General features: G+C 48.6%; 1 protein-coding gene across 3 annotated transcripts in view; it reads right to left on the reverse strand.

The window, feature by feature from the left end:
- Nucleotides 1-18,492, reverse strand: part of BRD1 (bromodomain containing 1) — a 536,782-nt gene that overhangs the window by 432,368 nt on the left and 85,922 nt on the right. For all 3 annotated transcript variants that reach the window (XM_086967297.1, XM_086967299.1, XM_086967303.1), the window contains exon 3: nucleotides 7,034-7,190. In XM_086967297.1, coding sequence (XP_086823423.1) covers nucleotides 7,034-7,190 — 157 coding nt within the window. The remainder of the gene's footprint in view (nucleotides 1-7,033; nucleotides 7,191-18,492) is intronic.

Consider the following 18,492-nt stretch of genomic DNA (forward strand, 5'->3'; position numbering starts at 1 on the left):
CGGCAGCACAGGTGCGCAAGCGGACGCGCCCACCTACAGACACGCCCCCGCTTGCAACGCCCCCTACTTCACGAACTGCTCGACGCTCAGCGGGACGCGAGCGGGACGCCGAGCGAAGCCCAAGCAAAGGGCGGGCAGTCTGTGGCAGTCAGGGGCTGTCAAGGCTGGGCTGGGCCACGTCCCTTTCCTCTCCAACCCCAGTGTGCACATACGGCCTGTGTGAGGCCCCCTGGGGTTCCCTACAACCATGTCTACCCGCTCTGGAAAACCTCTCAGGAGTGAAGGTGAAAGGGGAGCCATTGCCGGGAGCCCTGTTATTGGAACCATGGACCGCTTTATTACCAGGGTGGCGGCTGTAATAGAAAAGGAGATTGCTATGTCTGAGCGGCGCCTATCCGAGGTCTACCTCCCTTCAAGACATTCATCCTTGGGGGCTGCTGCTCAGGCGCTTACACCGGCCAGTGAGCGGGTTCACTCTGCCCCCCCTGCTGGCGTTTCTGGTGACTCTATAGACCCTCCCCAGTTGCTTGAAATAGGGCAAAATATAGATAGGCTGGAACACCTGGCCGCGCTTCTCCCTAGTGCCACTGAGGAAGATGGTGGTCTTAGTAAATCATCTCCACCAGTATCACCTAAACCCCTAAACGAAGCCATCAGTCAGCCTCTATCACCAAAACCGCTCACCCCAATTATAGTAATACCAGATGAGGTGGCAGATGGGGTGTCCCCTAACATTCAAACTCCTGAAACTAGGCAGGATAAGAGGTTCGTAAGCAAAAAGGCAGGAAAACGTAAAAAGGGTAGGCTAGTGAGACAGGCCGCTCTTTACCAAAGAGTAAGAAAGCCCTCTGGACTTGGTGTGAAAAATGCAAGGGGCCTGTCCACAGAGAATGAAGCCGACATAGAAGGGGATGTTGTGGTCTCTCCTAAGGGGCCACTTATAAATGATAACACCGCTAATGTTTCCAAGCTCGCTGACCCTGTAACTATTGATAATATCCTGGAGAAGGTAAATAGTCTCTTGATGCCTCTACTAATACAGGTTAAGGGCTTGGGGGCGAGGATAGATAAATTAGAGCAATCAAACCTCGACGGGTTCCACTCACTCAAAACTATATTTAAACAACTAGCCAGAGTGAGTGAAAACCTGGACACGGGCGCAAAGGGGAACGAACTACCATCACAGAGAGACCCTAAGCCCCCAAAATGCTTAAACAAGGTTGACACTAGCAGAGCACAAACCTCAGCTCCCAAAACTTCTCCCCCTCCCAAAGCAGGGCCAAAACCTAAGGGGCCACCAGTACACTTAGAGGCTGCTATAAATAAGCCTAAGCCACTCCCACAAAAACAGCCACAGATAGCCAGTGATAAAGCGAAAGACATCCAAACATCAGGCACACGTGACAAAGCCCAAGGACTAGTAACAGGGAAAGCCACTAGACCTGTCCCCCAACCTACAGCTCCAACTACCACTCTTTCGTTCCCTAGAAATTCAGTACGTCGGATCCCACCAGTAAACCTCCCGCCAGACTGCCAACCCTTTGTTGCTGTTCTGGTAAATGTTCCCCCTCTAAAGGAAGGCCAAATGGAAAACCATCAATCCCTCAAGAATAAGTGCATCCATTGGCTTAAGTCGAACAAGCCAATCCCGTTGGGTGTGGATGGGCTCATTCTAAGTGTCCGTAGAGTTGGGTGGGTAGGGCAGGGTAAAAAAACTCAGGAGGGGGACTGCATAATAATACATTTTCAAGACCCTAGAGTAGTGCCCTCCATCTGCACTCCAATTAAAAATATGGGGGCTCCAGGGGTTAAAGTAGTAGATTTATCCTACTTCTACCCCAGGCAAATTGTTAGCTTAACTGGAGAAAGTCTAAGCTCCCCTGATTTTTGCCAAAATTGGGAGACATGTTGGGCAGGGGTTGCTGGGGGTACAGGGGTGAATCCTCTGTGGGCACCAGGGTCCTACTGACTGGAGGAGGTTGACCCCAGGTTATGCACGAACAAAGAATCTGTGAGTAGAGTAGATCCAATTGGAGCATCACCCTCCCAAATTGACTCTCTCTCAATTGAAGATACTAGCGGGATGATAGCCTTTAAAGATATTCCCCAAGATCCTTGCTCCCTTCAGGCACCCTTGATGAGGGCCACAGACAGGGATACTCTTGCGTCCAGCGACATTCCAGCTGTGACGGACCTTAAGGTTTTCAGCTGGAATGTTGCAGGGATTGCAAGAAAGTTGGCTCTACCTGACTTCACCGCTTGGGTTGATGAGCACTCCCTGTATATCTTCCAAGAGACATGGAGCTTGGTGCCGGTACACAGGGTGGGATTCTCTTCCTATTCCGTCCCTGCACGAGCCTCAGAAACAGGGAGAGGGCGACCCTCGGGCGGCCTTCTCATTTGGTAGCAGCCTCTCTAGACTGCAGTGTAGAGGAGCTTTACACAGGCTGCCCGGACATCCAAAACATCACCTTAATAGATCAAAGGGGAAGACTGGTTTTAAATGTCTATAATGTTTATGCCCGTGGGACTAAGGGTGGGAGAAAGTCACCTGTAATATCTCTCTTTGAGACCCTCCTAAATAAAACTCCACACAAGATGCGTACATTGGTTGCGGGCGACATGAACTGTACGTTCGAGCCTTTGGGCTCGGACGTCGCCCTTGACCAAGACGAGGAGGATACCAGGCTGGGGATCCCTGCATTGGAAATCCCATTCATCAGGAGGTGGTCAGAAGTGGCGTTCCAGTTATACTCCCTGAGCCTTGAATTTAATCTAAGGGCAGCCAATGGGAGGACAATCTCGGATAGGGGGGGTGCCCATACGTACAACAGACCAGGACACACCTCCAGGATAGATTACTTGCTAATAGATGTATACCTATGGAACCATGTGAGGGACATGCTGGTGGTCCCCACGACTGAAAGCGACCACAACTCACTTTCCTTAAGCATGGATCAGTGGTGGCGACACGCAAGAAAGGGCGATAATAACCCGGTAGTTGCACCCCCCGACGAGTCTGAAGTCTCGCCCTGTGGTAGACGATTAAAATGGGCCAAACTGGTCCTCTCCGAGGCAAGGGTTGGGGAAATTTCATCCCTCTTAAATCATGCGGTGACAACCCTGGGGTCCCCCCTAGAAGGGGTGGGTGGAGTGAGTGGACTTTTTGTCTCCTTAGTAGAGGCCTTGTCTAATGTGTTTACCACACACTCTAGTTAAGTCGGGTAACAAGAGATCTAAAAAACTAGATGATGGCTGGTATACTCAAGCATGTAGGATACACAAGGCAAAGTTAGTTGAGGCAGTAAAGCACAAATCCCACAGCGACATACAGGAAGCAAGGAAGGCCTACAATAGATCCCTCAAAACTGCTAGGAGGGAGTGGGAAGATAAATTCTGGGAAGACCTGCTCCAAGCTAGTAAAAGTAGGGACCCAAGGGCTTTTTGGAATCTTATAGGCAAACTGAATAGGCCTGAGGCAGCTATGAGACCCTGTAACATCCCGCCTCAAAGTTGGGTAAAACACTTTGGGGCTCTATACCTCCCGGCAGATGGGGAACCGAATGTTAGGATGAACTTCCCACTAGCAATTGAACCTCACGCCTATGACCTCTTTACCCCTTTAGAGATTGAAAAAGTTATAGGGTGGGTAGCCCCCCGTATGGCAGCTGGCCCAGACGGCCTCCCGGGGGACCTTATGAGGGCATACCCAGTGGAGTGGGGAAGGGTTATTGCTGCTCTCCTCAATGACATCATGATGGGAGGGCCAGTGCCAGAATCCTGGAAAGGGGCGGTGGTGGTTCCGATCTACAAAAAAGGGTGTAGAGAATCCCCGGGGAACTACCGCCCCATAAGCCTGATAGACTCCACCCAAAAGATAGCAGACAAAGCTATACTTGGGAGGATTCTCCATTGGGTGGAGGAGAACAAAATACTATCGGACTTTCAGGCAGGTTTTCGGGCAGGAATGGGGACAATAGAGCAGGTGTTTAGGTTGGCACTTCTGGGGTGGAAGGTGGTGGAGCTAGGCAAGGGCAGTCTTTATTTGGCCTTTATAGACCTAAAGACTGCCTTTGACCTAGTCCTCCGGGAAGAGTTATGGAGGGTGCTTTATGAGTTGGGATTACCCCCTTACATCCTGTCCCTCCTCATTAGCCTCCATGCCCACACCTTCGCACAGGTCCGATGGGGTAAAAACGGAGAGCTCACTGAGAAAATACCGGTGTCCAGGGTCGTAAGACAGGGCTGCGTCTTGGCGCCAACCCTATTCTCACTATATGTGAATGGCGTGGTAGAACATCTCCAACTAGAACCAGCCGATGCTCCCTGTCTCGGAGGAGTGCGGATCCCCACTTTGCTTTTTGCGGACGACACGATTTTGATCTCGAAGTCTCCACAAGGCCTCCAGAAATTGCTAACCCGTTTCCAGGATTTTTGTGCTGCAAAGGGTCTAGTAATTAACGTGGACAAAACAAAATATCTAGTCCTAAATCCCCCAAGGAAACTGGGCCGCCCACCTATGCTTAACTCTGTTGCCTTAGAGAAAGTATCCGAATTCGATTACCTCGGAATTCGGATAACGGACAGAATGTCTTGGGCACCTCACATCGACAAGATGGTCCTTAACCATAAGAGAGTAGGAGGAGCTCTCTTGAGGGAGTTCCGGGTTTCACCTAGGAGATCGCTTACCCCAGTAATCGATATCTACAAGGCCATGGTAGTGACATCAGCCTTGTACGGGGCAGAACTGTGGGGCCACTGCCGTTTGGACACCCTGGCGACAGCGGAGAGTAAGTTACTAAAATCCATTATCGCCATCCCCCTGAGTACACCGTCCGTACCAGTGTTGCTGGATACAGGCTGCAAAAACATCAAAGATCAAGCCCAACTTCACCCCCTCCTCTTATGGACACGAATTTGGAGGGGTGAAGAGCTAAAATCCTACGCTGATGGTCTGGGGGAAATAATGAGCTTGGGTGGCTGGGCAAAAATAAGATGGCTGAGAGATACTAAAAAGCTTCTGGAGAAAATCGGACTGGGGGACTGTTGGTCATCACGTTCAGCCCCTCTAAAAGAGGTTGTCAAGAGCCTTTTTTGGAAATGGGCTGCGGAGCATCTAATTACAAACCCGAACCATTGCAAGTCTACTGCTGCCTTTCTACTAGTTAAATATATTGTGGTATTTGAGCCCTACTTGGACCTTATTACCCTCCCTTTTGACCGAGCCCTATATTTTAAATTTAGAGTTGGTTCCCTCCCGCTTGGGGCTGTGGTATTAAACTGGAAATCAGCGGCTCATATGTCCCCCAACTGTGCTTGTTGTCCGAGTAGGATAGAGTCCATCTCGCATGTCCTGTTTGAATGCCCGGACTATGCAAAGCCCAGGAGCTTTTGGTTGAAACCTCTTTGCCGAAACATGGGTACACGTAGCTACTTAGTAGCTTTACGCATCCTAATGACGGACACATCCCCCCCAGTTGTATGTGGAACAGCAACATTTTTAAAACAGTTTTGGCTTATTCGTTGTAAGAGACTGTCAGTAGCGGTTTAATTCCTTTTTAGCTAAATTATTATGGGCATTCCATGTCCTTTTATCTTTTTTAACATGAGTTTCAATACTGACTTCTTAAAGTGATGCTTTTTGTACATTGTAAATGCCTGTATTGTATGTGTGCTTATAAGATATCTTGCATATCGAATAAAAGCTTATGACTGACTGACTGATAATGTTGGAATGGGAGCCACCAATGACTTAAAGTGTATACCATGGAATGTACAGGCATGCACTCTAATTGGTGTCGACATAAACTGCACACATTTTTAATCCGCAGGGGGGTCCACATAGTGCTGCTGCAAGAAAATCACCTGCAGGCGCAGGACGGAGTAGCGTTGCAATGGCACTGGCATGGCCAGATGTTCTACACGGGCTATTCTGCATTTGCTCGGGAGCTTTGATTTGGGAGCAGGCGGGTGTTCCCTTCCAGTGCAGGGAAAAGCTTATAGACCCGGAGGGTAGATACGTAGTGGTACTTGGGAAACTAGATGGGGTGACATAGCTCTGGGGAGCATATATGCTCCCAATACGGAACAACCTGACTTTTATTTTGCAGCTGTCGGGGAAACTAGCCTAAATGGATAAAGATCTGTGTTAGACTATTTTTATTAAATGCAACTACTAATAAGGTGACTTCAATTTGACAAGAATTGGTTTACTCACTACAACAGAGCTTTCAACTAAGGGAACAAAATCTGAGATTCAGCTAGATGGGAATGGTGTTGAGCATAATACTGAACTATTCATACGTCATTATATACGAGCTGTGACAATCGTCATAGGTTATATCTCGACCCTTGATATACATTTACTTTTATTATCAATTTGACACAATAAATGATTTCACTTTGTACCATTTTGTGGTACCATGTTAGAAACACAACACAGGCCGTATTCATTCTATACAGCACTCATCCAATCTCCATAAAGCACTGGAGAGGCAATTTTTCTTTAATACGAAAGCAAAGATTAACTTTGTTGGTACTAGAAAGATTTAGTGACTATTCTTTTCTAGTCATCCTCACCAACGAGGTACAAGGAATTGCAGCAGTAGAGATCCCAAAGCTCCACAGCTGGAAAAATCGGAGTCAATTAAGGAAGGCAAGCAGAGCAACAAACGGATGGGAAAATGTAGACTCACTACGCAATGAGATGATACTTATTTTAGTTATTTCAATGAAAGAATGGAATGCAGGGGTATAGTTATGGTTATGGGCCGAAGAAAGATACAAAATGTGTAGGTAATAACTTTAAAAAACTCTTGAAACAAAACATTCTTAAGCAAATGTAAAGACACATAATTGATTCTCTGTTGGAGAAGAACAGTCAGGCTGGTCATAGGTGTTTCACAATTCTGAAGGAATACCATTTTATAACTATCAAGTACATTAAACACAGTGATCCATTCACACCCTTATAACTCAAAAACTTGCAATATCAGGTATTCTATTGGAGCTAAAAAAACAAAATAAGAAATACCTGCTCCAGATAGCGCTGTGACTGCAATGTTGACTGTAGACGCCTCAACAGAGGGACGCCATTACGAGACAACCTTTTCAGTAACCAGTAGCTGTGTATTCTTTCCACAAACTGCTTCTTCCGTTGTATGGAAACCTCATTAATGATCTTGTTGAGACTGGAAAGGAGAGGGGGCAGACGTGTAAAATGAACTTATCCATAAGACAATGTACCTATTAATTTCAAAGCAAAGAAATAAAGGCTGTGGAAGGAAATCAAAGTAGCAGCAACATTTGTACTGGCAAGCAACAGCTTTCACATCATACATGTAATTCGATTTCTCACAACAGAAAGTGGACAAATAAAACAAATGGTAAAGTTGAAATGAGAAGACAAACATACAATTAAGTAGTACACGAAGCTCTATGCAAGAAATATGCAGCACTGGATGGAAATCACTTTAGTTGTCTAAAGACAGTTTCTCCTTAGAGATAGATCCACATACGACCATATTCTGATTCATGGTCCACCACTTCTTTAGGGCAGGAATGCACACCAAGTCACCAGATTCCCAACACTGAAAACTGTGAAGTATCTCACTTTTTTTAATGCGCAACCAATCTACTTGGAACGCAACTGGTACATGCTTCAAAACTGGCTGAAGCAAATCGCAGGCCAAGCTATACAACTACTAATGTTCCAGCAAAACAACCAGTAATGAACTATCACAGCCATGTACACAGAGCTGGACTGGCTGTAGCGGGCATCAGACGTTTCCCTGGGCGGCTGGAAGGAGGCGGCCGGTTTTGCAGTGGTGGGGGGCGTTTTTGTTACTGGGGTCGGGTTTGCAGAAGTGCTGCTATATCTGTCCCCAGTAACAAATGCAACAGGTGGGCTGGTCGGTCAAAATGGCCAAGGCTGGTTTAGGTTCCCAGTTCAGTCCTGCATGTACACAAAGTAAGCCAAAGCTCAACATTAAGATACCGGAGATACGTGACAAAGTGGTCTCACCGTTTACCCCAAACGGAGACTGCGCATTTGCAAACACATACAAAATCTTGACAGGTAAACAGCAACACCCATACCTGAAAAGAAAGCTCTTGAAAATAAAAAGGATTGGAACAACCTATTCTCAGACAACATGTTTATATGTTGGAAGAAGAACAAGGCATTCTATTTAGAACTATATTTTGAAGTGCCTGATGTGTATGCGATGAGGCAGAGTTTAAGTACGCCGCACTAGCCTCTCACTGGGTACCTCCCGAGTAGAACGCAGACAGTGGCACCACATGAGCCAATACATGTTTAGGATGGCAATCAATGCCTCTCTTTCGCCACATGAGCCATGAACAATGCCCAGTTGCTCCTTGGTGGCTGGGGCACTTGGATACATGGACCTGTTGTGGGAGGGGGATAATCCACCTCTTTTAAACCACCTCTCCCTGCTTAAACACGAGGACCCATTCACAAGATGACGCTCACACTAAAACGGAGATAGGACTGGTTTAGAAAGATTCAGAAAGTAAAGAAGAACCAATCTCCTTGGTTTGAAGAACCGTATAGTTTCTTACCTGTGTAGTTTTGCAACTTGAAGACTTTCTGGATTGCTGTGCATTACTCCGCCATCTAGTGGTTGGGTCCTGAATTGTAGTCTTTTTTCTCCTTTTTTTCTGCGTGGTCCAGGTGGGCGTCGTCATCCCACCATTTGGTGTCCTTGGTGACGTCGAAGCGCTTCCGGCGGAAGCTTCCACCTTTGGTCGCCATCTTCTGATTCTTTTTTCTTTACTTGTGTTATTCTAGTTTTTCCTCTTAATCCTTAAATCTTGTTCATCTTTAATCCCCTTCCTCCTTTCTCATCTTTCAGGCGAAAGAGGGTGGGTTCGCTAGTGAATCCACACCGACAGGTAAGAAACTATATGTTTTGCAGCGTGAATCTTTCTGGATTCACTATGCTGTGCATATACTTTGCTGCGGTTTGTCCTTATTGTGGTGGCTGGGTGGAAGATGAGCACTGGTTACTGAAAATGTGTTGTAAGACCTTCTGTCCCACTTGCGCTTCTTTGTTCATTTGGCTATCCACACAGTAGTGCTTAGTAAACGTGTGTACTGAAGACCATGTTGGAGCGTAGCAAATGTCTTGAATTGGTGTGTTAACTAGAAATGCAATTGTAGCTCCTTTCTTCCTTGTTGAGTGAGCATCAGCTGCTCCTTGTAACTGTTGGCCAGCTTGTATGTGGCATAGTTGAATTTTTTGTGCAATCCATCATGCAATGGTATTCTTGGTGACAGGTCGTCCCAAGAAACTGCTTGTGAAAGAAACAGAGTTGCTTTGTCTTTTTGCACTCCTTTGTCCTTTTTATGTAGTGGATCACCGCCCTTCTGGCGTCCAGTGTGTGCAGCCCTCTCTCTGTGCTCGTGGTTGGTTTTTGGAAAAAACTAGGTATTTGGATGGTTTGGTTGATGTGAAACCGAGACACCACCTTTGGCATGAAGTGTGGGTCTGTTCTCGTAACAATCCTATCACTGTGTATCTGCGGGTATGGCTCTTGAAGTGTTAGCACCCGCAACTCACCTACTTGCCATGGTGATGTGATAGTTACTAAGAAGGCCGTCTTTATTGTGAGCATGTGCAGTGTAACTTTGTGCATGGGCTCAAATGGTGCCTTCATCAATTGGGTCAGCACTACGTTGAGGTTCCATGCTGATGCTGGCATTCTGTTTGGAGGTGCGATTCTCTTCGCCCCTTCTAGAAATCTCTTTACGACTTAGGAGGTGAAGAAGCTTTTCCCTGTTTCTCCTCTAGTGTAGGCCACAATCGCCGATAAGTGTACTCTTAGGGACGTGTAGCTTAGTTTGCTTTGCAGTAGATGTATTAAGTATCTCAGCACTATTGACTCCCTTGTGATCTTTCTTTGCAGTTTATCTCTAATGCACCATTCTGAGAATCTCTTCCACTTTGCTACGTAGCATTTCCTTGTGGTAGGCCTTCTTGCCTCCCTGAGCACTGCCATTGTGCTCGATGGTAGCTTGAGATGTGCAAACTCTAGGTCTTCAGGAGCCATGTCGCCAGGCTGAGGCTCTCTGGTTCTGGATGCAGTATCCTTCCGTTCTGCATTGTTAACAGGTCCCTTCTCTTTGGGAATTTGAGTGCTGGTGTCTGCGCCATCTCCACAATTTGCGATAACCATGATTGTCTGGCCCACTGACATGCTTTAAGTATCATTGACATGTTGCTGATCCTGCATTTGCTGAGTACCCTGTGTATCACTTGGATCGGGGGAAAAGCGTATGCAAATGTCTTTGACCAACTTATCCATAGCTCATTCCTTTGTGACGGGTGGTCTGGTTGTCTGGATGTGAAGTATTGGCATTTTGGTGTGTTGCAAAAAGGTCTATTTGTGGTGTACCCCACTTCCGGAATACCTTCCGTAATTCCTGTTGGTTGATCTCCCATTCATGTGATGCTGACGCCTGCCTGCTGAGTCTGTCTGCCTCCACGTTGTCCTTCCCTGGGAGATGTATTGCTAGTAGGTCTATCTTTAGTGGGATGGCCCATGTACAGATCTCCTGTGCTAGCCTCGATAGCGCTACTGACTGTTCCTCCCCGCTTGTTGATGTAGAACATTGTTGTGGTGTTGTCTGTCTGGATCAACACCCTGTTTCCATACAGCTGCTTCTGAAAAGCTTTCAGGACTAGGAACACTGTTTTTAGTTTGAGGTAATTGATGTGCTTGACAACATCCTGTTGCGACCACAGCCCTGTCACCTTGAGCTTGTGCATATGCGCGCCCCAACCCAGCTGTGGTGCGTCCATTGTGATGGTCACTGTTGGAGTTGGTTGTGTGAATGTTTTTCCCTGTGATATGTTTTGTTTGTTCCACCACCCTATTTCCTGATGCACTGCGTGTGTGACAACCACTAGATCTTCCCAACTCCCGGTTGCCTGTGACCATTGCTGTTGTATCCATTCCTGGAATGGACTCATGTGTAGTCGAATGTTTTGGACTAGGTGAATGCAAGACGCCATCATTCTCATTAGCTTGCTCACCGTCCTCACGGTCAGAACTTGCCCGTTGCGGTAATGACGTGTTTTCTTCAGTATCGCCAAAGTTCTCTTCCTGCTGGGGAACACTTTGGCCTGCATGGTGTCTATCTCTGCCCCTAAGAATATCTAGATTTGCTCTGGCTCTGTTGATGATTTTTCCCAATGAATCAAGAAACTTACCCCTTTCAGTATGACCTACTGGATGTGTAGTTTGCATTGATCGTACGAACTTGCCTTTTCGAGCCAGTCGTCGAGATAGGGGTATACGAGTATCCCTTGCCTTCGTAGGTGTGCTGCGAAAGCTGCTAGGCATTTTGTTAACACCATTGGTGCGGATTTTAGGTCCAATTCCAGTACTGTGAACTGGCAGTGGCTTTGATTGATCGCAAACCTTAGTAGTCACTTGTGTTTGTGGTTGATGGGGATGTGTAAGTATGCGCCCTTTAAGTCTATGGTAGCCATGAAGTCTCCTTGCTGTATTTGTGGTATTACCTCTTGTAGGGAAGTAATCTTGAATCTTTGAGTCCTTACGAATTAGTTCAGAAACATTAGATCTAGGATAGGTCTTAGTGTTTCATCCACCTTTGGCACCAGGAAGTAGGATGAATAAGCCCCCTTGTTCCTTTGGATTTGCAGTACCACTTCTAGTGTCTCCTTGCTGAGCAATTATTGCGCCTCTAGCTGCAAGAGCGAGAGCTCTTTTGCGGATTGTGACTTTCTTCTTGGTTTTCTGTTTAGCGGTTGTCTTTCCAACTCTATACAGTATCCGTATTGTATGATGTTTAGTATCCATTTGTCCGATGTTACCTTCCTAAATTCCTGGATGGGATGAAGTGTCTTATTCTTTCCCCTACCGGTGTTGAGTGTTCGAGTTACTGTTTGTCATTGAATGTATGGCTGCATTTTTTCTTTTTGTCTGTCCACCCACCCCGAGGTGTTGCTAGGGTGGGGGCCTGATGTAGGGCGGAGTCACTTGGGTAAGGGCTGCTGTCCTCCCCTTCGTGTTTGTCCTCGTCCGTTTTTGTGCCCTCGAAAGGACTGTCCCCGGGGATGGTAATGCCAGTTTTGCTGCTGCTGACCCTGCTGCTGCTGGCCTTGGTTGTTCCCTCGGTAGCCTTGCTGGAACGTTGGGTGTGATGTGGTCGGCACGTTGCCTCCACTTCTACCATATGGTCTCCTTGTGGGTGTGCCTCTTCTCATCCCCCTGAACTACAGCGCTCCCATGGACCTTGCTGATTTGTTATCCTTCTTGAGATGTGTCAACTTGTCGTCCACTGGTGTGCAGAACAGCTCTCCATTAAAGGGTGAATTTAAGATGTTACTTTGTACCTCTGGCTTGAATCCCGAATTCCCAGCAATGCGTGTCTTCTCTCAGTCACTCTTGTCATCATTAGCCTTCTAGATGTTTCTGCAGCATCCAGTGCCAAGTTCTTTCCTTCCTCTACCAGGTGAGCAGCTCTTTGTTGGTACTCACCTGGTAGGTGCTTTAGAAGCTGTCCCACTTCATCCCAGTGTTGGTATGCGTGCCTGTTGAGCAGGGAGTTGGCATTCGTAATGCGCCACTGTATAGCTGCATTTCTCACCACCTTTCTCCATACGAGATCCATCCTCTTTCTCTCCTTATCTGGAGGTGGTCCGGCATTTGTGGGAACATTAGCCCTTTTCCTAGCTGTTGCTGCAATTATGGAGTCGGCTGGCACTGACCCCTGGATGTACGCAGGGTCCTTTGAAGAATGTTTGTACTTCTTCTCGATTCTGGGTGTCACAGCTTTGCATATTGCAGGCTCCTTAAAGGCCTCTCTTCCCTGGTCCAGCACACTAGGGAGCATGGGCAGGAATTGACTCCTGGTCTGTTGAGGCAGTACAGTTTCAAGGAGGAAACATGCATTGGGCTTCTCCTCCTCCATTTTCACTCAATAAGTCTGTGCAGCCTTCTGCACGACCATACTGTAGATCCCTATAAGGGAAAGTGTCTACGCCCTCTTCATGCGATCCGGCGTCGAGATCTTGCCATTCCACGTCTTGTGCCTCGGAGGACTTCGAGTCCCGGTAGGATTGCAGATCTTCGACGCCTTTTCCCTCGAAATAGTAGTCCTCTACTCCCAGTTCCTCGACCAGTCGAGCGTTTTCGGCGGTTCCGCGTCTTCGTCGTCCCTTTAGGCTTTGACAGCAGGTTTCGGCGAGATGGTGTATCGACTCATCTTCTCGTCGAAGTCCTTCCGCTGAAGGATGCTCGCCATTTCGGCCTCGGGCCTCCTCTTCTTCCTCTCCTTCTCGGCGGCATGTTCGGCATTGAGGGTTGGAGTGCTTCTCTTCGAGGACATTCACGTCTATGTCGGTCCTTCTTTCCTCGGCGCCGAGGTGTCCTTCTCGAGGGCAACCTTCGGGGTCTTTGAGGGTCTTCGCCGATTGGGAGTCCTTTTCAAAGAATCCGCTCGGTTGACTGTCACTGGAGGCTGTTGCTTTTGTCTCAGCGGCAGAGCTCCCTTCAAGGACTTCGCTTCACTTCTACGAGTGTCGCTCTGGGCTTTTGCTTCACTCTTTCGAGTGTTGCTTGGATGTTTAGGGGTTGACTATTCCCTTACATCCTTAAAGGTCTTCTTATGGACCTCGACGACCGTGCAGTCCTTCGGTCCTTCGGCGATGTTGTCCTCTTCTCCACTAGAGAGGCCCAAGTCTCGTAGCGATGGAGGTTCGCCCTTCTCTGCCTTTCCCTTACTCTGAGGGTCTTGGGTGTAAACGCCGAGCAGGCGTTGCAGTCTTCGCTTCTGTGGTCGAGCGGCAGGCAGAGGTTGCAGACTGGATGCTGCTCCTTCTGGGCGTACTTGTGGCGGCAATTGGGAGCCCCCTGCGAGTGCATTCTCCGTTAAACGTCGAGGTTTCGTTCGTTAAACTTCCCGCTCGTCGCTCCGGGTACCTGACCTGTAGTCCGGTGTAGTTAAAAACTTGATTCTTTGTTGTATATCTTCTATTTTGCTTAAATTCCTCTTCCAAACTCTGGAATTCCTCTGCAACGATCCAGACCCAACGGCAGAAAAAAGAATCTGAAGATGGCGACCAAAGGTGAGAGCTTCTGCCGGAAGCACGTCGACGTCACGAAGGACACCAAATGGTGGGATGTCGACGCCCACCTGGGCCACGAAAAAAAAAAGGAAACAAAAAAAAAAGAGTAAAAAGACTACAATTCTGGACCCAAACACTAGATGGCGAAATAATGCACAGCATAGTGAATCCAGAAAGATTCACACTGCAAAAACCTAAGTAGCTAAATAAGCGGCCAATTTGTAATGGTTTAGAGAGAATGATACCCCACCCTACTCATTATAACAACATCCACAAGACTTTATATAACAAGCTCTTCCGCTGCATTTTTGGTATTTGCAATAAATTAATTTTCCCCACCTCGATTACACATAGCACACCTATCGGCTGAACATTTAGATTTAGCAAGTTCTTCCAGCGCATACTTGTTATTCGCTAAAGCTACTCTCTCCACACACCCATATCACATGCCCTACCTTGTTGGTGAACATCTAGATGCTATCACCTAGACCCGAGCACCTTTGGGAAAGGGGTCTGTCCATCTTTATCCTGTCCACCCATATCACACACCATTGCAGTGGGTGAGCTTTTAGATGTTTTTCTCGCTGCCAGGTGCAACGGTGACAAAGTCATCCACCAGGCCAAATGTAAACCCACTATTTGGAATGATTATGGCAGCGGACATCACTGTGTAGCAGAACCTTCACTAACCCTAATGACACGTTGATGCAGCTTAACCACAAGGACAGCTAAAGACCACAACACCACCATCTAGAACTCGGTTTCCATTTGACCCCATCCATTAAGTCGCTCTCATTCGGCTCACGCAGCCATGGAGACTAGCTCGGTACGAGCTCCTGATAGCATCTTGGAACAGGTAGGATACAAAGCATTTAGGCGTATATATCTTCCTAATATAAAAAAAAAAAAAAAAAGCCGCCCAAGAGGGTAAAACACAGATTTCTCAAATCTCACCCAGAAACGCTAATTTCGGACCCTTATTTCTGCACTAAAAACCAGAGCAATAATCAGAAACCTCATATTTAACACGAAAGGAAGGGGATAATAGAGGAAAGCCTTGCTCTCTAGGCTCCTGATCACAGCATCAAGGAACATCCTACATGGGCTCAAACTGTCTGTAGCCCCCTCTGCTGTTTACAGAGCTGACATAACCATCACCCTATGCAACAAGCATTGGAAATGCAATAGGGCTCGCATTAGGAAAGTTTGAGCGATTGGTCTTATAAATTATTTTTTTTATTTATGTGTTATTTTTTCAAATAGTTAAATTAATAGCTTTGTCATTTACAATGCCAACAGTTATAACTTTCGCAAATGTGACACCTATAGCATTTGTAATGCAACATGTTTTGTATTTACGTGAGTTAGATGTATTTATATTACAAATAACAATGCTTTTAATTTTTTTAAATAATTATATACTTAAATAATTTATTTAATTTGTAATGGCAATAGCTTAAATTTTTGTAAATAACGACTGGGCCAACACCATGGCGAGCTAAGACGTGCAGCACCAGAGCTCCCGGCGAGCTGCTTCAAATCCGACATCCTTGATACCCAAAAAGCCGCCAAAATAACCGAGACGGAGCGGGGACACGGCGAGACCCAGCGGAGACGAGCACCAGGCGGTGTAACGGCATAAAACGCCTGATGCGCTGACCTCTTGGCTACTGATCTGCACGCCCGGCCGGAGGCAAGATGGCGGCAGCGGCGCTCGAGCATCGCCGGCACAGCTGAAACCCGGCATCCAGATCCGCCGGTGGGCTCCTGCAGTAGGATCAGAGAACGGCGCCCTTGGTGCGGTAATCTGTCAGACCTGGGCACCCCCGATCCACGGAGTCGGAAGCTCCGGTGTCGATCGATCCCTACCCAAGATGGCGGGGGGAGCGCCTGCGATGTGAGGAGGGGTACAGCGAGATCGTCGACCCATCGCCCTGGGGGCTCGTGAGGTGAGCAGCGGAGAGGCATAAGGCGACGGCCTTACCGGGGGTGGGGCCTGAGAAGGAGCCCCTGAGGATCTATCGTGGGCCTGTTTTCGATTCAAAGCTGCACAAAGATGGCGGCCGGAGCAGCGTGCCAAGGAGGGGGAGACCCCGATCCCGGCCTCGGACCCTAGGGCGACCCCAACGCCTTGTAGCTGGACGACTATCCACAGTCAGGCGTTCGTTGGAGTGCCCAGACGGCCCTGCCTCCCTAAGGCCGCGTAAACAACATGAGTCGTCTCAAAGATAGTGCTGCGCACCGGTCACCGACTACTCGGCCCCGGTCACTGTTTGTACCCCAGTTAATAACGGAATCTAATTTAGCGGCCCCCAACCGGTTTCTCATGACAACGGGGGTCTACACGGGCGGTGCCGGATCTCGGAACGTGGGGAGCAGCCCTGGGAGGTGTCCGCCGGAGGAAGGTAGACTGACAGATCTACCTGGCACGACTCACCAACGACCCGGGCAAGCCGAAGTGAGAGAAGGAGCCAGCAGTGACCAGCGAGAATATCTGTGAGCGGCTCTTTGACCTCCAATACCCGGGTGAGCTATAGAGACGACGGCCGACCCATTAGGCCGCGACTAGTGCCCGAGAGACAGGGGGAATTATTGCTTGCCCCGCGTGCTTGAACCAACAACCTTGTACACCATGGGAAAGAAAGACCCCCTACCCAAAGTGCCTAAACAAGGGCCCATGGACAATTTTGCCGCGCCAAGACAGATGGTGGAACCCCTCTCGACCGCGTCCAATGTGCGTTCTGACACCGATCTTCTAATAGGGGCCATCCAGGCTTCCCGAGCCAATATCCAGGAATCCCGAGCGGCCCTGGAGGTCAAGATAGGCGAAGTGGGCTCCGAAGTGACACTGCTGAGGCAAGACTTCCGAAATTTATACGACAGGGTGACTTCTGCGGAGGCGCAGATGGGCGAGGCCGGGGATTCGATTACTACCCTGAGAAAAGACATGGCGGACCTCAAGGCATCCCATCGCCACCTACTATGGAAGGTTGATGACGCTGAAAACAGAGCGAGATGCAACAACCTGCGCTTTGTTGGATTTAGGGAAGGGATTGAGAAGACGGATATGGTGTCCTTCCTTCACTCCTGGCTGATAGAAACCTTCCCGGCGGTACAGTTCTCGCCATGCTTCATTATTGAGAGAGCGCACAGGGCCCTCCGGGCAAAGGCACCGGAGGGAGCGAGACCGCGACCGGTCATTGCACGCTTCCTTAACTTCGCAGACAGGGACCTGATCCTGCGAGAGGCGAAGGAAATGGGGGAGATCCGTCTAGAGAACGCGCACATCATGATCTTTCCGGACTACAGTCAGGAGGTGCAAAAGCAACGCCACTCTTTTGACGCCGTGAAGGCGAAACTTAGAGAATTGAAGATCTCCTACATGCTACTCTTCCCGGCAAAACTCAAGGTGCTCTACAAGGAACAATCACTCTTCTTCGCCCATCCGGAGGATGCCTGGCAGTGGTTGGAGGAACGCCCAATTCTCAACAGCAGAGAGGCCGCCGGATGAGAAATGATGGACAGGTCATTGCGGAATGGACCCCAGTGGGAACTGCCGAAGACAAGGAGGATGAACTCCAGAATGTCGAAGAGACAAAACCCGGCGACGCCTTATTAGGGTCGCGGTTCGGGAGGCACACGGAAGGGACGATCGGCCTCCCCGAGAGCAGGGGCAAAGGCGGGCTCGAGATTTACCCGTCTACGGACCAATGCTCGCTCAGAAGGGGAAGAGGACGATGAACTTTAGAGCCGCACCTCTGGCGGGGAGGAAAGGGAGGAGGAAGGTCAATCTGTCCACCCGCTGGTTGATGCGATCCGAGTGTTGGAGCAGGACATGTCGGAGCAGCACAGCGCGCCTGAATCAGAGACTCAGGACTCTAGATCATGAACAGTGGCGGATCGGGCTATTGAGTATGCAGCTCGATGATGGGAAGCACGCAAGTTGGCACGCCCTTTTTGTTATTTACGTTCATTGTTTGTATAAGTCTTTGTTTTTGATCACTCTCCTGACCAGGTAGTGGGGGGGGGTACTAGGAGAGCTCTAAGGGAGGGATGTGCGGGAGGGCGACAGGCCTTCTCCTACGGACAGTACTGTCTTGTGATGGGATGGGACTGGATGGGGAGGGAGGTGGGGTGGGGGGGAGGGGGTTTTCACGTATGTTCGGGCTGGGGAGGGGGGAGTTGGGGGGTGGGGGTAGCAGTCGGGAAGAAGCAGTTTTACACTTTGAAGCTCTACACCGCATTGCCACAAAGGAATTCAACCTCAGTGACAATTCACATCCACGAATGGCTAGTGCACTGCAAGTGGACAACAGGGGAGTTAGTATCCTGACATGGAACGTGACCGGACTGGGCTCCAAAGTCAAGAGAG

This window comes from Lissotriton vulgaris, chromosome 1_1 (assembly GCF_964263255.1).
Source record: "Lissotriton vulgaris chromosome 1_1, aLisVul1.2, whole genome shotgun sequence".
NCBI classification, from domain to species: domain Eukaryota; kingdom Metazoa; phylum Chordata; class Amphibia; order Caudata; family Salamandridae; genus Lissotriton; species Lissotriton vulgaris.